The sequence below is a fragment of the Hemibagrus wyckioides genome, linkage group LG25, assembly GCF_019097595.1.
Source record: "Hemibagrus wyckioides isolate EC202008001 linkage group LG25, SWU_Hwy_1.0, whole genome shotgun sequence".
Taxonomy (NCBI): domain Eukaryota; kingdom Metazoa; phylum Chordata; class Actinopteri; order Siluriformes; family Bagridae; genus Hemibagrus; species Hemibagrus wyckioides.
In genome coordinates, this window is record NC_080734.1 from 13320383 (window position 1) to 13345528 (window position 25146).

The 25146-nt window shown below is 39.3% G+C and overlaps 1 protein-coding gene across 3 annotated transcripts in view; it reads left to right on the forward strand.

Annotated features, from left to right (window-relative positions):
* Window positions 1-23549, forward strand: part of mark3b (MAP/microtubule affinity-regulating kinase 3b) — a 47334-nt gene extending 23785 nt beyond the window's left edge. The window contains exons 4-18 of one of the 3 annotated variants that reach the window (XM_058379056.1): window positions 1765-1813; window positions 4942-5007; window positions 5130-5200; window positions 6107-6163; window positions 7118-7354; window positions 8042-8161; window positions 9283-9382; window positions 10864-10976; window positions 11610-11757; window positions 11880-12091; window positions 12231-12334; window positions 13971-14150; window positions 15281-15547; window positions 17373-17399; window positions 22903-23549. In XM_058379056.1, the coding sequence (XP_058235039.1) occupies window positions 1765-1813; window positions 4942-5007; window positions 5130-5200; window positions 6107-6163; window positions 7118-7354; window positions 8042-8161; window positions 9283-9382; window positions 10864-10976; window positions 11610-11757; window positions 11880-12091; window positions 12231-12334; window positions 13971-14150; window positions 15281-15547; window positions 17373-17399; window positions 22903-23248 (2097 nt within the window). In that variant the 3' untranslated portion in view covers window positions 23249-23549. The remainder of the gene's footprint in view (window positions 1-1764; window positions 1814-4941; window positions 5008-5129; window positions 5201-6106; window positions 6164-7117; window positions 7355-8041; window positions 8162-9282; window positions 9383-10863; window positions 10977-11609; window positions 11758-11879; window positions 12092-12230; window positions 12335-13970; window positions 14151-15280; window positions 15548-17372; window positions 17400-22902) is intronic. The other 2 variants (XM_058379054.1, XM_058379055.1) reach the window with 2 other exon arrangements.
* The last annotated feature ends 1597 nt before the right edge of the window (window positions 23550-25146 follow it).

Consider the following 25146-nt stretch of genomic DNA (forward strand, 5'->3'; position numbering starts at 1 on the left):
ATTTTATTTTTGATGCATTACTCACAAGAAGAAAACTCTCGAGTTGGTCCCTGACTTGCTGCTGTCACCTGATTGGATAATTGCATGCATGTGCAGGGCATTCCTAATAAAGTGACATCACTACAGCCATAGAGCAGCTCAGCATCTCATGAACCATAATCCACAAGCATGCTGTTTATTTGACCAGCGCTAAATTTCCAACAAACACAAAAGAAAAGTTACTTTTTTTAGGATTAATCCTTTTCATTGATTTAATATTGCAATAAACACACTTAAATCTTATACCATACATATGGGTTTAGTATTATAGCTCCTTAAGGCACTTTGTTTTCTTCTGGGGTTTTGCAGAGCTGCTGTTTTTGCTGTTGCTACTGCTGCTGTTTTTGCTATTGTCTTTGCTAGGTCGTCTCTTCTGCTGCTGTTTAATAGCTTACTGTACTTCAGTTATAGTAGATAAAGAGTAAATAGACACTTTTAGTCTAAATATGAGCGGGCTGGGGCTTTGTACTTGGTATATTATCATTGCAAATTACATTTGAAGTGGCATCTAAAGAAAAGCATTAAACTGAACATATATTACTTTGTATACTATATTGGAGTGCAGTGTAAAGTGCTGTGTATTGATTTGTGGTGTAGTACACTATAGTTCAGTGCTGTATATCATTATTTATATTTACACATGTAGGACAGCATAATGATGAGCTCATCTCACAATTGACATAAAAGAGAAATTAGAATACGAAGGTCGGTGGAAAAAGGACAAAATGAAACAAACTCTTTTTTTTTCTTTTTTTTTTCTCCTTTCTATCTGCTGGTTAATGTTTTGTGTGTGTGTGTGCCTGTGTGAGTGTAAGTTAGCACTTGTGTGGTGAAGATATTTCAAGGCACGAAGTTTCCGTCCTCACTAGAGCACAGCGTTCGATGTGGGTTTGTGTACTCCGATTGCTCACGCAGCAAAATGCCAGCACCCATATTAAAAGGTTGAGTGGCTAGAGAGATAATGGAAGGAAAGAACATAAGAGCACAAGAGAGCATCAGGAGGGTGGGGAGGAAGATGCATTAGCAAATTTATAGAAGCAGGAAATGTCACGAAGGAAACCTAACTGTTATTGGCTGTGTGTGTGCTGGGAAGAGGCTCAGATTGACACCGAAGCATCTTGTGTCGCTCCGGCTATCTGCCTTTCCGTAGCAACAGTCTGTCAATCACATCGTCCTCTTGCTGGCATGTGGGTTATAAGGTTTTGTATAACTGGGGGAGGGTCACAGGAGGGTCTCAGGAAAATGTGTAGGATAAATAGGTAAGGACTGTAATAAAGTTAGCACATGGTATAAATGCAGATTTAATAGCTTGATGGATTCTTCCTGTTTAGATGCTGTGTACAGTGGAAAGAAATGGCTGAACAGCATCCCCTCGATTAGTCATGTGTATTCTGAGATGTTTCTTTAGTGACCTGTCTTTTTAGAGCGTAGAATTAACCTAATGGAGTAATAAAAGATCTAGGCCTATTCCTCACTCCTGGAACCACATGCAGTTTCTGATTAGTGCTGTAATAGTCCCTTAATAATACATAGCAGTTGCTGAATAATATGCCTGAAGTACGGGGGTTAATGGAGAGGTTAATGCTCATTTTATGAGCCATTACACAACAACCTAATCACTCGGAGTTAGGCGTTATAGATAGCGTCTGTAAACAAGCTGTTATACTTGTGTACTTATTGTTCTAATCGACTCTATGTCTCTCTTTCTCTCTTCTTGTTTTAAAGCTCTTCCGAGAAGTAAGAATAATGAAGATTCTGAACCATCCAAATATTGGTGAGTTTTTGAGAGATTCTTACAATACATTTTACAAAACATTTTATTCATTTATTAATTTTTATTTTTTTATTTTGACCGTGATGTGCCTGGACCCACGTAACTATTAAAAAAGTAATTCAAAGAATAATATTACATTTTTATATAAAACAAAAATAAATATGTTTGATCATTTGTCTGTTTGTCCATTTTGCTATTTATATTTTGGTTATGTATTTCAGCTAAAAAAAAAAACGTCTATTAAAATATTTCTTTCTACACATAGAACCCATTTATTAAAAAAAATTATTAGAATTTATTTTATAATATTTATGCCATAGTAAATTTGATAACAGTGGGCTGCAATTTCCTACTATTAAAAAAAAAAGAAATCCTCTGGCTAAGCTTCACGGACCCTTAAGAGCCCCTAGACGTTTGTTTTGCTGAGCCGTGAAACTAAAGGAATTCCCTTTTTTGTTTTTGCTGGCTCTGCCTGAGCCTCATGCTAATATAGTTTGTGCTTCTATGAGTACTGCTGTGTGAAGAGGAGGAGGAGGATCTAGGATGCTGTGCTACTGCTTTCCACATCTGTGCTTATTAATCATTAAGCACACATACAGTTTTGCGTATGATCTCTGCCAATATTTTTACACTTATTTATTCAGTAAACACCAAAGTGTGGTGTGTGTGTGTGTGAGAGAGTGAGTGAGAGAGGTCAGCTCACACTAATGTAGACAGTGTTCAGAGGGAGGAGGAAGAGGAGGGAAGCCAATTAATTAACAACCTCAACCTACACACATCCTAATTTTTCTTCCTTCCACAATCAAGCATCTTGAGTTACTTCTCACTCTAGCATACAAGCCTAGCTTTACCAACATTAGTTTCTACACTGATTTAAAGCAAAAGTTCTGAATTTATCTCACAATAGGTAGAAAGGGTTTAAATAGGTAGAAGGGTTTCGGGCATGATCTTTTGTTGTAGCAGATTACTTTACAAATTCTCAATAATCTGCGTGACTGTGTTGTGTCTTGTTTGGTTGATGTGTGTAGAAATCGCCTTGCTGGTTTGTGCAACAGACGAAATGTATGTATTATGTATTATTTTGTTTGCATACAAGAAACACACACACTTTGTCTTGCGCCCTTGCGATTCTTTATTCAGCGTTATATTTTAAGAGTGCACGTACAGTTTCATGCCTAAGCAACAGAAATCCATGTGTGAGTGTTTATACTATGAGTAGACTACTGAGTGCTTGCCTTTTGGCTGAAAAATTAACACCACACTCATCACAGATGCCCTCGTTGCAAGCACGCAGCCAGATGAATCCTTTCGGACTGCAGAATGACAAACCATGCGCTGTCATTTTCCACTAATTATTACATTATGTGCAGTCAGATCAGTTATTGTAGAATTGGCCACTGCTGGGCCCCTGAGCAAGGCCCTTAATCCTAAATTGCTCAGTTGTATAAAATGAGATGAAAAGTAAGTTGCTCTGGATAAGGGCATCTGCGAAATGACAGAAATGTTGTAGAATTGTTTAGAGTGAAGTTTTAGCTCAGTTAATCAATCCCAGGTGTATAAAAACACATTTTGGATTTTAGATGGACCACTGCGTGTTTAAACTTCTCAACTCTGTAAAAAAAAAAATGTCTAGAGGAGCTTTCTAGGAATCTGGCTAAATGAAAAGTACAGATTTTATCACGGCATCTCTCTGATTGCACACACTATCACCTGCAGCTGCCTGTTGTGGGCTGAGCGAGCGCACACACACTCGAGCATCAGATAATCTGGCCTAGGGAAGTCTCATCAATGGCATCAGTAAGGTTATTGTGTTTGGTCACATGCTATTTCTTCCATAGAAATGACCCACTTTTCTTGTGTTGAAAACAGACTGCATTGGCGAAATATTTGGTGTTGACATTGCATTAAACCCAGAGAACAGGAAATCAGGGTGCAGGATATGGTAAATGTAGGTGGCAGTGTAGGTGCAGAGTCATTTTGTGGAAGTTCAGGTTGTACTTTAGGTGTTATGTAAAACAGAACATAGTAGTTTATTTGACCCTGAGCAGCTAGTGTGCTTTCTCTGCTTCACTCTGTAGGTTACTCAGAGTAAGTTACTCTGTAGGTTTCTATAATATTTTTTAAATGTTTAGCTTAATTGTTATAATTACAATACTTTTACCATTGTATGATTATGTAAGGAATAAAATATGACTTGGGGCTTGTTATTATAGGACAATAATTACAGGCTGGTGTTACTCCAGTTTTCATTATTTCCCTGTAGCAGAACATGGTGTTCTATTCCTCTTCTACCACAGCAGGCTGACAACTTCATTGTTTCATTGTTTTATTTTTAACATTAACATTGCATTTAATACAATACATTCTTACTTTTTAGCATGTCAGGGTTTTTTTTCTTCCAGCTTTGTTGACGATAACTTTCTGTTTTTTTAAAGAATGGCACATGCATGTACTTTTTATTCATTTCTCATAAGTTGGGAAATATCCATGAAGTTAATTCCTGTTATTAATATTCTTGTAACAGCTATAAATACTTAAGATGCTAATATGAAGAAATTCCTTTTATTCATCATATGTCATATTACTGAGAAACTGAAAAGCCCACAAAGCCCTGAAGACTTTCCTATATTGCAAAACTTTACCTCTTGCTGTTATACAGCACTGATACTGGAGACATAACTACTGAATATTAACTAAATCTGTGTATTTCTGCCATATACATCCATGTGTCAGAAAAAAATGTTCACATATTCTGAGTCAGATTTGAGAATGTGACAGAGCTACAGAGACCTGGATCAAGGTTTTTTTCCCAAAATATGAGACTTTCGCACAGCAATGTTACGGCATGTACAGTTCCACATAACAGCGATGCTGACGCATCATAAAAAGCCAAAATTAGTTTCAACAAATGGCTTCAGATTCATCCGAGCGTTTATAGTAAGTGTCTTATATATGCATGTAAGACTCCACACAATACACATTACTCTTCCACAGTACTCATTAAATGATGGACTGAAAGGGTACCAGTGTCTGAGTTGCTTTTTCGAACAAAGAATAGGCCTAATTAAACTGTGCACTAAAATATTTCTCTTTTTGTGTCTCTCTTTCTCCTTTTCTCTACTCTACAGTAAAGTTGTTTGAGGTCATAGAAACGGAAAAAACCCTTTATCTGGTGATGGAGTATGCCAGTGGAGGTGAGAACACACGTTACTCATTACCAGTTTCATCCTGTATTGTAATCTTGAATGTTCTTGATTACTGCGAGTGCACTGCAAACATGGCTGCTGTGTAATGTATTGTGTGGTTTTCTTTGCAGGGGAGGTGTTTGACTACCTCGTAGCACACGGTCGGATGAAGGAGAAGGAGGCCAGGGCTAAATTTAGACAGGTATGGTACTGCGGTGTGCTCAAAAACAGTATAAAACAGCCATTGTGTCATCCTGTACATTTAGGCCATTTGGCTATAGTGTGTGTTAGCAATACTGGCTGTGCAGTTATGAGGTAATTGCCATCAGCACTACATCCCACTGGTCTACCAAGTCAGTCGTGTAGGTTATTAAATACCCAGGGTCTCCCTCTCTTCCTCTTTCTCCTCCTCCTCCTCCTTCTCCTCTTGCTCAGAGTGTCGTGCTGCAGCTGCTAGGAGACTGGCTTATCTGGGTCAGGATGTAGCACTAGGCACATTACAGCGTCACATGGATGTTTCCAGATCCTTCCCCAGTCAGACAAGTTGAAAAATAGAAACATGTCGCCAACCTGTAATGTTGCTTCGTCCATGTCACAGATGGACTAAATCTTGTCGATTCACAGTGGCTGAAATGTATAGAACATGATATGCAAAATATGAAATCAATATTAAAATATATTCATATAAACAAGGCTCAAGATGGAGTTTATTCGTTCACAATATGTGTTTATACTAAGTGTTATACTAAGACTACAGCCTTGTTGTCCCCATTTTTATATTAGTGCCATGTTTATGACTTTTCAAAACGAAGAATAAAACAGAATGTGAACTGATGCATGTATGATGCTGTATCATTTTTCTTTGTTCATAAAATGACAAAATACATGGCTCCATCCTGATCTCTGCAGACCGTGTTGTGCTAGCCAGACACATGCCCCACTTTTAATCAATGGGATTCTGGGAAAACGCGGCCAAAGCTGTCGATGAGACTAATTTGACTTTCACACACCACTCCACATTATGGGTTATTCGATTTGTCCTGGTGTGTTCCACCTTGATCTCTAAACGTGCTGTTCTCTCTCTCTCTCTGTCTCTCTCTCTCTATAGATCGTGTCAGCTGTACAGTACTGCCATCAAAAACACATTGTGCACAGAGACCTCAAGGTAAGAGCCGAACGCTGTTGCTCTGTGTGAGACTAGTGGAGCAGGTCCAGTCACTTACTCACTCGCTCACTCTGGCAGTTTTGGCTGTTGTTCCACTGACCACAAAGGCAGGAAACTGCTAAAGTGCCACAATCAGTTCCATCTGCTGGAGAAAGATTTTTAGCCATTCTTAGCCAACATGGATTAACTGCCAACTGATTGGTCATCAGTGAGTTATGGCAAAAACACTCTTGCTCCAGATCACTCACTGCTTAAACTTCACAGTGATTGTTGACTGGAATTGGACTGGCTTATAACGTTATATAATACAGTACAAATTTTTGCTGTCAATTTTTAAACTGTTTTGTTTCGTTTTCAGATGTAGCTATAAGTTGACTGATCATTTTGTCAGTTTGGAACAAATGTAGGTTCCAGAAGACAAAGTGATGTGTTTAATATTTGTTACCAAATAAAATGTCAGAATTATTGGAATATTTGAGGAATTAGAATATTTCTATGTTTTCTGACAGTACAAATCAAGCATGCAGAAGCTCTGGACTTCATAAACCTACCTTTGTGTTGGAATAATGATGCAGAGAGCACTCTAAACATCAGCAGGAATGTAGTAAATGCTGAGTGATGGGGGAAGAAATGTGACTGCTTGGTTGCTCATTTCACCTTTTAGTCTGCATGGTCCCCTACACTGTGCTTCTTCAATGATGCATGAGTTCTTAAAACCATGTCAAGAGCAGGGGGAAAACCTCATTTGCTCAATTTGGCCCTCTTTGCTCCACGGGATGCTCTGTCAAATGATGCGTATATGATTATACCCTACTTCCTTTTTTCTGTAATTTTGTCATTTGCTTGTATTTTCCCCTCTCTTTGTCATTGTTAAATTATATCAGTTGAAATTTCCGTTGATGATGGTGTATATGCTATGCTTATGGTGGTGGTTGTTTCCTCTCTCACTTTTAGGCAGAGAATCTGCTGCTAGATGCAGATATGAACATTAAGATAGCAGACTTTGGTTTCAGTAACGAGTTCACGCTGGGCAACAAGCTGGACACGTTCTGCGGCAGTCCACCATACGCCGCTCCTGAGCTCTTTCAGGGAAAGAAGTACGATGGACCAGAGGTGGACGTCTGGAGCCTGGGAGTCATTCTCTACACATTAGTCAGTGGATCACTGCCTTTTGATGGCCAGAACCTGAAGGTCAGTATGTCGTTCTAATGTCACTAGTACCCAGGTATACAGTCCTTTGCATACTACTTTTCCACATTTTCTGGTGTTGTAATTACAGCTGGAAGTGTTCTGGAATACATCTGTCAGCTTTTCACATCTGGATCTTCATATTTTGCCTGTAATTCGTGCCAACGTTACTGAAGCCTTATATAATAATTTTGCCACAGAATTTTGACTGAATAGAGGTCTGTCTTTTGACTGGTCCATTCTAACACATTCAGGTTCTTGTTTTTGAATCGACACGGACATGATGAACAAGGTTTGTTAGCTTCTTGTAAAAACATTCCACCATTCTTCTGGTTGTTGTCATAAGATGTGTCTCAAATAGCATACTGTAAATTTAATCGGCTACTAATCGGCAAGATCCAGAACCTTTGTAAATAAAACAAAAAGCAGTGTGTTGAAATCAGTACAACTCTTAATAGTGAAATCATGTTAGAAATGCATGCGATGGAGCAATGTAAGAAAAATTGGCTATGAAGGACTTCAGGATACACCGAGAAGACATCATTCATATGCATGGTATAAATCAACTCGAACACTAGATTTTGTCTCTTAGTGACTGGTTGAAACGTGTTCAGCTTTGTCATTGCCACTTCCCCAGCTAGGTATTTAAAGATCCTGTTTCCTGTGTATGTATTGTGCTGATTGATGCAGGAGCTGCGAGAGCGAGTGCTAAGGGGGAAGTATCGCATTCCCTTCTACATGTCGACCGACTGCGAAAACCTCCTCAAACGCTTCCTGGTGCTCAATCCTATCAAGCGGGGTACACTTGAGGTGAGAGAAAACAGAAGCATGTAATGTGGAAACATGGTTCAAACCATTCTTCCTTCAACCCAAACCCCATTTAAAAAAACACACACACACACACAAGCCTCTGGCAGCTTGCTCATTCACAGCGGTCCAAATTTGGGTCAAGGTTGGGTCAACCGAATCAGAGTTGGGTACAGAGGAAAGGATGGTGTCAGAAAAACTGAGTCAGCTGATCTCTTGAGTACATGTTTCTACCAGCAGGCATGCCCTATGCAGAACTGCCATGCTACATTCAACAAAACATCATCTGCTTAGGTCCTGAATAATTTAGAAGTTCCCACTTAGCATCACTCAGCTCTGCAAGAGACTAATGCTTCAGGCTCTTCGATAACACTAAAGCTTAGCTGCTGGGTTTTTTGTCCAGCTGACCAGGGCTATATTAAATATTGCATGGCCTAAAGAGGATATGAGAGGTACATTAGCATTCACTGTATGTGTTTATACATTGTATATATATTGTATGTATATATGTATAGTATATATTATATTATATATATATTATATTATAATATATATTATATATATTGTATATATGTATAGTATATATTGTATATAATACAATAAGGATAATATAATATATATATATATATAATATATATATATATATATATATATATATATATATATATACACACACACACACGCATATATATATATATATATATATATATATATATATATATATATATATATATATATACACACACACACATATATATATATTAGAGGTATATAGTATACAGTTTGTATACTGTCATATTTATGTTTTTGTTTTGCCAGGATCTGAAAGGAATTAGTTGTTTTTTCTGTTTATTTTTTTAATTTTAACCTTAGATTTATTGCTACATTCAGTTTATATAGTAATGAATAATGTCGCACAGGATTTATAAGCCAAAGTATTGGCAAAATGGATACATTTTTTTCATTCTTGTACAGTATAATTGAAACAAACTACTTCCTGTCCTGTTTATCCTCTCTCTTTCAAGTTCCTCTCTTTCTGAATCAGAATTTAGAATTTAACATTCTTATTGCTGAACCCCAACACTGGATATGAACTGTTATGTAATTCTATGCGTCCACTTCAGCAAATCATGAAGGACCGGTGGATCAACGCTGGCTTTGAAGAGGATGAACTCAAGCCCTTTGTGGAGCCAGAACTTGACATCTCGGACCAGAAAAGAATAGGTAACACCTGTATGATTGTGTCCTAACACAGCAGGAGTCAGATTGTGTCTGAATCTGTAAAGCTAGCTTTCTTTGTGTGAATTCTGGACATACCTTAATCTCCATGCTTATAAGCCCTCCCTCTGATCATCTACTTAAAACAAAATATGAATAATTTATTACTACATTATTAGACAGTTGGGACAGGAGATTTTGGGAGAGAAATGTAGGTTTGCAGTTCAGACAAGGAAGTGTTGTGGCAAAAAATCCCACAATACTTTTCTGTGCTGTATAATCTCTTACCAGAACCATTAGAGTGTGTGTGTGTGTGTGTGTAAATGCATGTGGCATATCTGTATTTTGCCTTAGTCTAAAACAAAGTGTCAGGCTGGAATGTCTCCTTCAGCGTCAGGCTGATGGTGTTTAATGTGCCTCAGTGGTGAAGGGTCGATGGAGCTCAGGCAGTCTCTGTACTTTCCACTACTGCTCTGGGCAGTCTGCCCTTCAAACACACCATCAATAGATCCCAGTCTATCCATTTCCCAGGATTACTGGTGTTCTGCCTGAGACTAGTGACTCAATTTAAATAACTGGTTTTTGTTATTTTAGGGAATTGAGAAGTGAGAGTCAGATAATAAGCGTTAACGTGATCAAAACAAGCAAAAGAACTGGAAAAAGTACAGCTATTGTATTTAAATTGGATTGCATTTCTCAACACAACACAACAGTACTTGTGCTCTAACAGAATTTGTGCTATGCTTTTGAAATAATGACACTTGTATTTTTAAATTAGATATTAGTATGATATAAATATAACACAGTGTTGTTATATAATTATCACATCTGATTATTTCATTTTCTCTTCTACCTTAAGTGTTTAAAATGTTTGCATATTTTCTTATAAATTTCCACTCAGCTAAACTTTATACTTTTACATATCATTGAATGTAACGTGTATCATTAAGATGGATGGTTGGTTGGTTGGTTGGGTGGATGGATGGATGGATGGAGGGGCGGATAGAGGGACGGATGGATGGTCCCAATGGGGAAATTTACAATAAATACATACATTAAATAGTACAATGTGATATTTTCATCTTCTAGCACTATACTATTGATTGATTCTGAATTCTCAAATAATTTGGATAAAATTGTGTAACAGTACATGTCGGTCAGTAGTTCCAAAATTACTGACCTTTCTAAATTAAACGGAGAACACTCCACAGATTTTTAAACATGGATAATTGTTGAAATAAGGAGTCGTCTGTGTCAGTGTTTTGTAAGAGATAGCGCTGTAACTTGAAGCCGGTGTTGTCTTGGTAACAAGACAAGATCTGTGGTTGCTTGTAAACATGATAAGAAGGCCGTTGTTGATTATCTTCCTACAACAGCATGTCTCATCATGTTTCATTCCTTACATATTGCAAACTACCCTGCTGTGTACGTTATCTGCTCCATTTACCTACAGATGTTTGTTGCAATTTTTTCTTCTTTTTTTGCAGACATAATGGTGGGAATGGGTTACTCTCGTGAGGAGATCCACGAGTCTCTGACTAGGACGAAGTATGATGAAATTACAGCAACCTACCTGCTGCTGGGTAGAAAGCCCACTGAGGTGAGTAAATTCCAGGAGAGAAGCAACGATAGGCCAAGTGCCAGACTAAACCCACTCACTGAATGAGATAAGCACATTGTTTTAAGGTGTTCTAGAGAGAGCCTCATGGTTCTAAAGCTCATGCAGGTCTGGTTTTCAGATATGAGCAGAGAGAAGGGCAGTTTTTCAATTTTAGAACGAGACTTGGCTAAATGCAGAAATAAAGGTGTCGCTATAGCTGAAACATTTGTCATTATAGCTGCAGCTCTGTTGCTGGGTTAGCTTTTCCTCTGCTCTATGAGTTATGCCGGAAAAGGTGACGTTTGGTTTGGGTTCTGTAGTGTGTCAGGAAGTAACTCTGCATGTCCCCTAATACTTTATAAATATATTCTTGTATGTTTAAATCATATGACAGTCACATGGCTTGCTGTGTGGCTAGTCACACTTTTAGAAAGCGAGGAAACAGAAGCGTAACCTCAAGTCTAGTAAAGCAAAACAGTGCTTACTATTTTTTTTTGTCTCAGCATTTACCTTTAAAGTCTCTAGAAGTTTTATGCACAGAAGAAGGATTCTGTCCCTGAGCAAAAAGGAGTTTGTTGTGTAACATAAAAGTTTTTATGAAGTCATTGTGTTCCTGTTTATTTGCCCTCGTAGCTGGATGCTGCTGACTCCAGCTCCAGCAGTAACTTGTCCCTGACCAAAGTCAGACCCAACAGCGAGCACAACAATGGCCAGTCACCATCACACCTCAAAGTCCAGAGGAGCACCTCCAACCAGAAACAGCGGCGCTTCAGTGACCAGGGTGAGTGCCATCACACTGCATCAGCATCTACCTGCTTGAGAATATAGTGATCACAAATAATGTGCTCTTAGTGACTTATGCCTAAGCTCTGTCTCTCATCTGTCCTGTGCCTCGTCTCACAGCTGGTCCAGCCATTCCCTCGGTGGGTTACCCCAAGAGGAGCCAGACTACCACAGCAGATAATGAGCACAAAGAGGACACCAGTGCCCAACCTCGCAAGTCCAGCTCTTCTGGGAGCCGTGGCATGGCACCCCCGAGCCCCCTGCTGGGCAATGCCAACAATCCAAATAAGGCTGACATTCCTGACCGCAAGAAGGGCTCCACTGCCCCTGGGGTAAGTCACCAGCTTCTCTCTCTGTCCTCTGAAATTGCATTCTTTTTAATATAGCTTCTAAGTGCATTTTTGCTAACCTTTCTAAACATACTAATAGGATTTGTAGTCTCTGCATTTAAATGTGGTTCTTTTTCCACAGAGTAATTCTGTGTCTGGGGGGATGACCAGGAGAAATACATATGTTTGTAGTGAACGCAATGCTGCAGACCGGCACTCTGTCATCCAGAACGGCAAAGAAAACAGGTGAGCTCATCACTTTTTTTAATCAACAGGAGCCAAGACGGCTTTTAAACATAATGGACAGCATGCACCAATCAATGACGGAGAGACAGATCTTGCTTGTTGTAGGGTTTTACGGATGGAGTGTTTGTGACCAGTGCTAACATTTATCTAAAAAGTGTTCTGAGAAGCTTAATTGTTTTACATCTGCTTTTGTTAGTGCTATAGGGATTGGTATTCTGTTCATTTTTGCACACCATGTGTTTATTCCCTTACCAGTTTCTCCATTTGGTTCTCTATATATGAATGAGATACTCATTAATAGTTTTCTCTGTTTTCATTATCCATTGAAAGGGTTAGGGTTAGGGTTCTTTTAATGCTTTTGGTAGCCCAGTCTGTCCACACCAAATTGAACCAGGACCATTATTTTTTCCTGTTAGGCTTTTCTTTAATGCAAAATTTGATTTTCTTTCTACTTCTGTAAATGTGATTTTGTTAAAATGTATTTATTCAACTTACATTCATAGACAGTATGATCCTAATGAGCTACATTGATTAGACTAGTTTTAATAGGTTTGTTTTTACCTGACTAGTCAGTCTAAGCCAAATGCAAATCCTCAGTGGGATTAGATTTACATGGGGGCTTGGAGTAATTCCATCATTTGCAGATGCTCTGCTGTGATTTTATTTCTGGACCGATTCTGCAGTCATCACTTGTAGTCCCTTACAGACACACACATCAATGATTAGATACAGATGCTGCCTCTTGAGTTGGGGGACTAAATACGGCCTATTGAGCTGCCTCATTTAGTCACCTAGCGTGCATATCCACTTTGCAGCATTGTAAAGGTGAATGCTGTGGAGGCGTCTCTTAACTACTTTCTTCGATCGGGTTGTATAACTGTCTCCATTCTACCTATGCTGGGAGTGCATTACTAGAAGAAAATAGAAGAGGGTGATCATGAAAAGGGCTATTATAACGTCAGCTACATGTATAAGCCATGTATCATGAATGTTTAGTTTTCTAGAAGTAAATGATGAGAGGTTTTCTCAAAGTCTCTTAAAAGCTAGATGCTGCCAAATAAATACATCAAATGACTTTTTGTGTAGAGGAAACCCATTTTTTTGTGTTTTATCACAGAGGAGAAGTGTAAAGTTATTACATCAGTCATCAGAGTCGACAGCTAGAAAATTTTTATTTTTATTTTTTAATTAAATAAATAAATAATAATAATAAAAATAAAAACGGGTCCAGGTTAAGAGCTGTGTAGTATACTCTTCTTCATTCAAATTCAAGCCCTAATAATTTTATTTAAATCAAATGTCATTTTCTTTCTCTGGGGCTGTAATTAAAGCAGCCAGCCATCTATCCATCCATTTTTTTTTTTATTGTAGTGCGTGTTGTGCTGCAGGCTCTGGATCAGATTGCACTGTATTAGTGCTAGCCATATCTGACAAAATGTGCTGCTTTTACATCACCCGTAACTGCACTGGACAGAATTATGTGCTGCTTCCACAAAAGAACCAGAAAGCATAAAGTGTGCTTCTCTCTCTCTCTCTCTCTCTCTCTCTCTCTCTCTCTTTTTGTGTTCCTCTTGCTTTTATCCGTCATTGTTATTTGGTTTAAATACACATTGTTTTCTGCTGCCTGCTTGGCCAGCCTGAGTGAAATGTCAGCGTGTGCCTCCGCAAGTCAGTCTCCATACGTTGCTGCTCTCACTGCTTCGTCTGCCTCGGTCCGTCTGAGGCATCACAAAGCCACGCCAATTTCAGCTTCTGGCCACACCTGCCGCTCTACACTGCCCCCTAGTGACGGCCCTGCTGAACTCTTCAGGCCCAAGTAAAGACGAACTCGGCATCTGACTCACTAACTGCACCGTGACCCCACCCCCACTCTAATGCCCGCTGCCCTCTCTACTGACTGCATTTATAACACTTTGACTGCCTGCCACCTGCCACTCATCCCTATGGGGACCTCTCCCACTCCCCCACCTACTAATCAGTCAAGGCGTGTCTGATACAATCCTTCTCTCCTCCGTGTGCTCAAACTGCCCACGCTAACTTCCCATGTGTAATCCCACTACATGTAGTGGACGTTATTTATGTTAATATCATGTAAATAAGTTTAATATTGTCTAATGCATAAAGCCTGGCAGTGTGTTTAAATACCTGGCTAAATAAAGCAATGTCTAACATATTAGTTGATAACTATCCCACACTTCTTCGATCAATATGTGAAAGTCTGTGATAGAACAAAAACAGGTCAAGGATAGCTCACAGTAGTTGTACCTAATAAACTGATAATGTGAAAGACATGAGTACAAATTGAAGTTGAAGTGTCCCAGAGGATGTACTTCCTCCTATTTCCATGCATAATGTGGCAGGGAAATGAACTAGATGAGACCATCATTAACTCTGACTCATGCCTTATTGATTTTATTGGATTCTAAAACTTTTCATTATTTACAGCAGGTTTAAACTAGAACCTGCTTCTTTTTGAGCATGTACAGCTGAGCATTTAGGAAAGAGAGCGTTCTGTAATGTAGTGTTATGACAAATTCTCAGCATCTATGCAGAATGTCTTGTAGGATCTCAACATATTTCTCACCTGAGGAGCTTCAGTAGCCTTCGAATTAGTCATGAAGTCTCAGTATCTTTACTCTGACCAGTACTGTTCTCAAAAGCTAAACTGGACATTTTTCCCCAATCTGCTCCACTGTCTTTCATGACCTCAACATGTGTGATGAAGCAGATAGCGGACAAGAACATGACACAAACACATCACCCTTTTACACTTTACGTTGATTAAGAGGATATATGATCAGTATGTTAGGAGTGTCAAGTATGGAACTTGGAAAATTTGCCATTGTATTGAAATTGAAAAAATAAATAAGTCGAGTGCATTCTTGCGTAGATTTACTACTAAGTTACATTTAAAAATGCCCCTCGTTTCACATTTCTGCTCCCCAGCACAACCTCAGCCTCTTCACAGCGAAACCCTGGGGCCTCCACTCACAGCATCAGTAGCGCCACACCACCAGACCGCCTGCGTTTCCCACGAGGCACGGCGAGCCGCAGCACCTTCCACGGCGGCCAGCTGAGGGACCGGCGCACAGCCACATACAACGGACCCCCTGCCTCACCCACCCTCTCCCATGACGCAACACCGCTCTCTCAGTCCCGCAGCCGCGGTTCCACCAACCTCTTCACCAAACTCACCTCCAAGCTCACACGCAGGTAAGCACAGCACATCACTTACAACACATCCATCATGACATTTCCACCACACTTCTGGGGTTTTTGTTGTTGTTGTTTTTTTTTTTTTTATTATTATCCTTTTTTGAAACATTACTTTTTTCCCCAAACCATCAGTGAAACTACAGGTAACTGTTATCATGGCTTCTGTACCTTGTTGAATGAATTCAGTGAGCAGTGGAGTAGATGGTGGTCTTGACAAAATTTCTGAAAGTCACCAGGCAAAATTTTTGGTGATCTCACTAAACCCTACCAGTGTAGTTTCCTCTCCTCCTCCTTCCATCTTGTAATGCTTCCTCTGTGCAAGCTCATGCAAAACACAAGCCACATAGTACCAGCCCTCATACAACCAAACTTCCTGTTTATCATATTTTCCAGACTATAAAATGCTTTTTTTTTTTTTTTTCTTTTAGCATGCATGTTGTTCTTACTTTAGCCTATTTTCACAATAAGCATGCTACTCCAGCAGATCACCTACTTGTTAGTGTTTTCGTTTCTGGTAGATCACTTGCTTGTACTCGCGACACAATGGAGACCTATAGCTTTGAGATATTGTCATAATATGAAGAGAAAGGCAAACATGACACATTACTGGCTGATATTTTTTTTACCCCGTTTTATCAAGTATGGTCACATATTCAGAATCGAAATGTTTGGAAGTGGTTACTGAGACAAGCAGGTTTTGTTTGCATGGAATTATTTATTTATCTATATTTAGACTCTTCTGATTGGAAAAGTAGATTTGTCAACTGTAGGGAAATAACCGTATAGTCCTTATTGACTTTCAAAAAGTTTTTATTTCGGGCAATATTCAGAGTTGTGGAGTGAGGATTTAACAACTACACAATTGTAGTTACTAGAAGTAAGCGTTAGGCGAGAGTTATGCCCTGTGTGCATCTCAGTTACACATGATTCAGCTAATATTTCTGCAACCATAACAACTTGGTGGAGGAGCAGTAATGTTTCATGTAACCGTTTTATCCCGTTGATTTAGCATCTTGTGGCTTCATTCAGTTGTGTGCACAAGTATCTGTTGGAGCATGATGTTAAAAAAAATAAAATAAAATAAGACACGCAAAAGTGCTGGATCAAGAGCTATTTTATACACTGCTGAATAATGTGGAAAGCAATACAAAAATTCGCAGTACAAATATGATTCAGCCCAAAACAGTCATGTAACTCTCCTGCTGTAAGTAATAATCACCTCATGGTTAAACATATAGAGAGAAAATAAAAAATAATAACTGTACTCCTATCATATCTTTTGTGTGTGATGCCTGGACAGGACACCAGCTGAAACGGTGGCCATTGACTTGATATTTTACAAAAAATTTTTGGTCAGGGAACAAAAACTGTGCTACATAGAAACACTCTTTCTAAAAAAGGGATGATAATTATAGTCAACCTTTATATTAATGCTCATCATATCTTATTACATTATTAATTACCACTTTTTAACCTGGTCAGTTAGGCAGCAGTGTAAAAATAGACTCAGTAGCAATATCTGAAGAGCTATTTAAAAGGTTTCTGGGAAATAAATATAGCTATTCTAAGCATGTTAGGAGAAATGCATTATTATAATCTGGAAAATAGCAGCACTCTTGATCTCTTTGCTATGCTCATCCCCCCCTCAGTGAAAGTTCCCTTCATGTTTTCTCCATTAGAAATGCCTGTGTCCTTATTTTCCTTGTGTCCTTGTAGTTACCTTGAAATGACTTATTCTGCGTGTTTGTTTCTGACCTTATGTTTGCCCTACAGACTGTAGATTGTAATTGATGCCTCTTTGCATTGTGTGTTTGTTTTATAGAAACATGTCATTCAGGTTTACCAAAAGGTAGGATCCTCAATTTGGTGTGAGTGTGACCATGAGTTAACATTTAACCAAGTGTGGCAAAGTGCTAAATTAATTGCCTGATACTCACTCCTCGGTCCATGTGCCTTAATCGGAGTGCGATTGAGCATGCCTGAGATCACTGCTGTCCTGATGGAAAGAAACAGACTCATCAGAATCTCTACTAATCACATGTGCATGCCTCTCTACAGGATGGAAATGTGCACAGAACTCTTTGTTTTTATTTTAATACTCTATTAATGTCAAGTTTTCTTTTACAGTGGGGATTTATTTTCCTGTGCCGAATTTCACAGTAGTTTCTTGCACACCGTTTGTGACTCTTAAATTTTAATTTTTTTTAATTTAATTATTACTTGCCATGATACAAGTGGAATACAATTGTTTTAAATACACATGGGATGTTTTCATTTTGGAATCATCCCCTCACTGTACCTGCATTGAAACTCTGAGAAGATAAACTCCCGGTTCTGTAATTCAGGCCACCGTACTGGGCGCTAAATTTGGCTGCTGACAGATGTGGCGATTGAGAGTGATTTGTTACGAGATGTCTGGAGTGCAGGTACCGAGAACTTTCTTTTTTGTTTTTTTGTCGATTCTCCTTCTCGTTTTTGGCCCTGCTCTGATGCTCCAGTATCCTGTCCTAGTTGTAGATCTTACTGCTCTAGATCTTCTGACCCACCCCTGTCAGTTTTCCCCAGATCTGTCCAGGCAGAATGTTCCTAACCAAGACCCTGCTGTAAAAGAGCTCAGACTCCACCCACTGTCAACATGCTTCTCTCTGAGCTGTAAACTCCCACACAACTTGAGTCTGCTTTTAACAACCTGTTGGTTGGACTGTTTAAATCCCAATTGTCTTTTTTTCCCTCTTAATAAAACAGATTTCCTACTTGTTCCACATGACTTTATTATCCACCTGCTGTTCGTATGATCAGGAATGAAGCCCACTGCAGCCCAGCATATTCCCTCCTTTTTCATTGTAGGAGTGGATGATTGCACACAGTCTCTGTGCTTGGTTTCTGCTGAGACTGTGGACCGAGTTAAATTAAAGGAGGTCTTGACTGTAAATAGGTCATATTTCTAGAGTGGACAGATTTAAGAATGTACAGTGAGGAATTCATGTAGTTTTGTCGAGTGTGAGGGATGGAGTGAATGAGTGAGGGATGTAGTGAGAGGGAGTGAGAGATGGTGTGAGTAAGGGAGGGAGAGCATTTGAGAGAAAGTGAGGGATGGAGTGAGTAAGGGAGGGAGGGCATGTGAGAGAAAGTGAGGGCATGTGAGAGAAAGTGAGGGCGTGTGAGAGAAAGTGAGCGAGTGAGTGAGGGCATGTGAGAGAAGGTGAGGGATGGAGTGAGGGCATGTGAGAGAAAGTGAGGGATGGAGTGAGGGCATGTGAGAGAAAGTGAGGGCGTGTGAGAGAAAGTGAGCGAGTGAGTGAGGGCATGTGAGAGAAGGTGAGGGATGGAGTGAGGGCATGTGAGAGAAAGTGAAGGAGGGAGTGAATGAGGGAGGGAGGAAGTGGGTGGGGGAGAGAGTTAGGTAGGTAGGGCAGGAGGCAGTGAGTGAGAGAGGGATGGAGTGTGGGAGGGAGGAATTGATGAGAGGGAGAGAGGGAGTGAATGGGTGAGTGCCATGATGAAACATATTAAACAAAATCACCACATGATGCGTATAAATATATTAGAATGGCAGACAGCACAAGCAGCGACGGCGTGAATTGGACATTTCATTTTATCATTAATCATTTAATCTTACAAGACACTGAAAATGCTTCAAATAAGATGCTTGTAATACCCGGAAATTACATTTTATTTTATATAGCCAGATCTGCACTGCTCCTACAGGAAACCCTGTGTACTTCACACACTGTTATCTTCATATAGCTGAGATCAGAGTGTAGCTGTCTGGCTTTTAATAACAGGCAAAAAGGCATGATTCTGATTGGTTTCTCATCATAGTGCCAATAAAATTAACAATCAAGGGACGCCTTCATTCGTCAGTTATAGAGGTTACATATGGAATTTGGAATTGCAGTGATGACTTTGTTGACCCTTGTACATCTTTATAAAGGCGCTAAAATATTGTTTGATATTGCTTTAAAGACACTATAAAGAGCTGAATTGTATGTGTTGTGTTAACCATCAATAAATCAGTATTTGGAGCTGTAAAATATATCCGGTAATATTTCCTATTTTCAGTTTGAGCAAAGGCTTAATGTTTGCTCACAACAACATAGGTACAAGGTAAAAAAAAAACAATAACAAGAATAAATACCAATAACTAATTTACAGCATAAAGATCATTAACTGATCTAATGCATTAGATGACTACTTAAAGAAACTGGCAAGTTCAGTTAAGACCCCTCCCTTAAGAGCTCATCTTGGATAAACACTGTAATCACAAGCAAGAGAGCGTCCAATGACTTTATCTGCCTTTTTTCTAATCACTTTCAGACTGATTAAATATGAAGCAGCTTGTTTCAGTAAGAGTACTTGATCATTCAGTTCCTTGTGGTGAGCTGAATTCCAGCCCACTACATCTGTATGTTACACTCCAGATTATACCCTGTGTCCAAAAGGGTTTTTCTTTGTCCCTGATTACAGTAAATGCACAAGGAGCAAGTGTAATCAATGTAAACAGTCATTATGTTGAGCTGCTCTTTTATAAAGAGGGATGTTTTTTCTGTGTAGTCCAGAGCAAGAGGATAAATTAAAACCCCCTCTTCCTGTTTCCTGCCCTGTCTATTGTGTTTTCTTTTTGAGTACCCGAAAAAGGGAGCAACCGACACCGTGGTTGATTTGTTTAGGTCAGAAAATTCATTCCTAGGCTGCAGAAAGTGCAGCTGAAGAAGAATCGTCATGCTCTTGTTTGATCACATTCTGTGGTTCTGAGTGCATAAGCAATATCCTCGCCCTAAACCACAGGAAATTGAATATGAAGACACTGGCTAGCTTCCTTAAGTCTTTAGATATGATCATGCAATCTCCTTTTTGTCCTAGCTTTATGAAAACGCGTATCATCACCCTCTCTGTTACGTGACTGTTTTTTTTCCCTCCAATTGTCTTCACCTCTGACCTCTTGGTATGTCCTGGTTATAAAGAATACCAGCAGAGTTTGAGAGGAATGGCAGACTTGAGGGCTCAAGGTGAGACAGGACACCCAGTTTAGCATCATGTAGTATATTCCCAGTCCTGTGTCCTGTCTACAGCCTCTGCAGAGTTGGAACTCTCCTCAAGGGGTTGGGCTGGTCTCTGCATCCTTACTTTCACACTGATGATACACTTTTATGGTGATATATACATTAGCAGTTAGCAGGGTTATCTGACTCAGTTTCTGTCTTGGCCATGCTGGTAGTTTTGAAGAGCCGTAAAACCATGAGTCACAGCCATGAGACTCTTTTTTTGTTTTGTAGTTATATAAATTGTTTTTAGTTATTGCTTGCTTACTGAAGCATCAAAGACACAATCTTTTTTAATTACTTACTAAATACAATAATCAGGCATAAGATTATGACCATGTGCCTAATATTGTGTTGGTCCCCCTTTTGCTGTCAATACAGCCCTGACCCATCGAGGCATGGACTCCACTAGATCCCTGTGCTGTGGTATCTGGCACCAAGATGTTAGCAGCAGATCCTTTGTCCTTTAAGTTGTGAGGTGGGGTCTCCATGGACCCCTTACAAGACGTAAAGGATACTTTTGATAGATACTGACCACTGCAGATCGGGAACACCCCACAAGAGCTGAAGTATTGGAGATGCTCTGATCCAGTCGTCTAGCCATCACAGTTTGGCCCTTGTCAAACTCGCTCAAATCCTTACACTTCTATACTCATATTTTTAAAATCCTAATATTTAATGTTTATACAGTGATATTTCAGAATAAGATCTGAATAAACACATGCACTGATTTTAAGTGTGTGTAAATACAGCTTGCTCAGTCTGTCCACTGACACTGTTGTACATGTGGCTGCTGTTGTTAGAATATTGAGGCGAGGTGTTGTGTGAATTGGACGAACAGTCAGTATGTCACTCTCACAGTGCATCTGGTGTGAATTTTAAGTAATATTACCGTGGGTACTGTGAAGGCTTTTTCATATTCGGCAGCAGGCCATATGCGACTGCCGGGCCTTGTGTTTGACACCTCAATATTATGATATATTTTTATTTATTTATTTAATTCCGTTGATGTGGATTTATATTCAGTTCAGAACAGGGAAATAATGCACAGTCTTTCAAAAGCATTTCATCTACTGTGCTGCCACCTTTTGGACAAAACATCATATTACACCTTGAAATAAAATTGGAGTGAGTCTTAAGCCATAATTAGGTACTCCTGTCTTCTATCTCCAGCTAAGTAATAGGTGTTTTTTCTGAACTTCTGATCAGCAGAGGTCATCATATGTGTCTACATAGCTACAGATAGCACCAGTAATTGCATAGATAAAAAGTGCACCAACTGGTATATACAGCTCTGTAAAAAAAAAAAAAAAAAATGAGACCACTGCCCAATCTCCAGATTTGAACCTTATTGAAAACCTCTGGAATGTCATCAAGAGGAAGATGGATGGTCACAAACCATCAAGCAAAGCTGAGCTGTTTGCTTTTTTGCAAAAAGAGTGGTATAAAGTTCCCCAACAGCAATGTGAAAAACTGGTGGAGATCATGGAGCCAAAACACATGCAGATCGGGGTTATTCCACCAAATACTGATTTCTTAATGTGATTTAACCAAAGCATTAACACAATTTGTTTACAAATTATTTGCATTGTGTTTTATTTGGTTTATTAAAGCTCTGCAAATACTGCATGATCTTGGGTTATTTTGATGTGTTGTCATTTCCTTTAAATATACACTCGAAATAACAATAGTTATATTTTGAATTTAGGAGAAATATTGGCAGCAGTTCACAAAAAATGAAACAAAACTGTTCCTCTCACCAATACATGAACCTGGAAGAAGAAAAAAACAGAAAAGAAACTGATTATTTTGCAGTGGGTTTTTTTCCAGAGCTTTATATCGGTGGATGTTTTTGTAAATAATTGTTATTATTATTATCTCAGTATATATTGTGTTTGCTGTAAGGTCTTACGGTTGATCTGCAGTGCTGGGTGTTTTGCATTAGAGAGAACCTCCAGTTCTGCCTTGAGTGACTGTAATATCCACAGAGTGATGGATATTATTTCTGTGGCTGTAGTGAACTGTTTGTTCTTCTATGTTTTTTTCCCCCCCTGAGCTCTTCTCATATATATATGCATGCAGAACTGATGTTTGTGTTTGCTGCACGCTGCGCTCCCCTGCATGCATTTCTACACAGTTCTGTTTTACAGAGGATAATATACATGATCTAGCACCTGTATCACTTCTCCTGCTGTGCTAAGCAGTGACTGATTACCATACATGTTCATTACTCTCATAACGCATCTCTGACCTCTGGACTGCAGTTGTTTAGCTGTAACTATAACTGCTCTCCCTTTTTTTTTCTGGCAGTCGGAACGTGTCCGGGGATCAGAAGGAGGACCAGAAAGACACCAAACCACGTTCCCTGCGCTTCACCTGGAGCATGAAGACCACGTCAGCCATGGAGCCCAGCGACATGATGCGCGAGATCCGCAAGGTGCTCGACGCCAACAACTGCGACTACGAGCAACGCGAACGCTTCCTGCTGCTCTGTGTCCATGGCGACGGCCATGCCGAGAGCCTCGTTCAGTGGGAGATGGAGGTGTGCAAGTTGCCCCGTCTCTCTCTCAATGGCGTGCGCTTCAAACGGATATCGGGAACGTCTATTGCATTCAAGAACATAGCTTCAAAAATCGCCAATGAGCTAAAGCTGTAAAAAAAAAAAAAAAAAGAAAAAAAAAAAAAAGAAAATAATAATCAAAATGTGAAAATGTGACAAAAGGACAAATGCATACAAAAATCTATTTTTTCTGTTTAAAAAAAGTAGCACATTCAAGGATTGTGTTTCGGATGCTTACAGAAATGTGTAATAAAATGTATAGAATCATGCCTTAGGTGGTATTATTATTATTATTATTATTATTATTACTATTATTACTATTGTGACTGGTGGTCTCAAACTGTATGGAAAAGAAATGATTGATGGGTTTCTTTTTTTTTTTTTTTTTTTTATTTATGCACTACTGCGTTTAGTTGCCCCATAGTCCTATAGTTAACCCTTCATTTAAAACCGAGGGATGATGGAGTCACAGTATTTCTCTTCAGTGCCGTGCCTGCCCACAACTCCTTTGGTCTCTTTTTTTGATACTAAGCAAAAATGGCCATGACGTTGTGTGTTGTTGTGTTGGATAAGAAAATGATATGCACCGCACCCCACAACCCCCGCCTCCCAAAGCTGCTGACAGCAGTACAGTCACATTTCTCCCTCCTCATTTATCCAGACAGGAAGTGACTTTGTCCTGTTGGACTGAACTGTTCTATATGCCTAATGATGGACAGGATCTGCTTATTTATAGACTGTGGTGCCATGAATCTGCTGACGGACTCAGCTTGGTGAGGTCACAGGAGAGTTCAGCCACAGCACCTTAGCGAAACCTCATGGTTGTAATGCATTGTGAGACTAACAATTTTCAGAGAATTAAAAGACTTATTCAGAGCAGGAAGATTTTCCTTCCTGCTCTGTTGGTATATTTAGTTTATTACCATATGAAGTGTCTTGTTTTTCTTTTGTAACATATATTGGAAGTTGTTGAATTGAAATGTCGTTTGTATTCCGATGAGGTGAAAAAGGGCCTATGGAGGAGTCAAGCTCCCGAGTCACGATGTCGTTTTTCAGGCCTCAGTATTCACTCCCATCCGTAAAGAAAACCATGGCACTGTTTTTATTTTTTTGGAATGTAAATAATGTACCTTAGTTTTGCAACAGCTACATATTGATACTTTTCCTTTTCTAAATCTGGCTGTGAGTTGGAAACTGTGGAAATTAATGTACTCATCACACAGTAAGGTTAATCAGTCTCTTCATTAAAACACACCTAAAACTAAAATCCAATGTCTCTTTCTTTTACACCAGTGGTGGTACCTGCTGGAGGTGAAGGATTTTACAAGGCTTTATGCGTTGGTTCATGGGCTCAGCACCTGTCTGTTGGCGGATTGTTGTTATTTAAAGTGTATTAAAGCAAGAGGGACATGAAATCCTGCTAAATTTCATTTGACAGTTTGACATAGAGCTGGAAATCATTTAAAGTTGACCAGACATCTCAGCTTACTGTGTATGAAGTTTCCCCATGTACACTCACTGTCCACTGTGAAGATGTCCACATTCATGCAGTTATACTACCAGCAATGAATCCCACAGATGCATGCCAAGAGCTTCAGTAACTATTCACATCAAACCTCAGAATGAAGAAAAAAATGTGATCTGTGATTATAACTGTGGCATGGGTGTTGGAATTCGACTGGGTGGTTTGAGTATTTCAGACAGATCCAGTATCTCCCGGGAATTTGTGCACAAAACTAATAAAGCTTATACAGAATGGTGTGAGAAACAAAAACAAAAAAACATTGTGTGAGTGACAGTTCTGTGGGGGGAAACACCTTGTGATATGAGAGGTCTGAGGGGAAAAAATGGGCAAGCAGTCATGAAAAATAGAGTTACTCACATAATCACTCTTTACAACTGTGATGATCAGAAAAGCATCTCAGCACTCATAAAACATTGTAACGTGAGGTGGATGAACTCTGCAACAACAGCAGAAAAACATATCAGGTTCC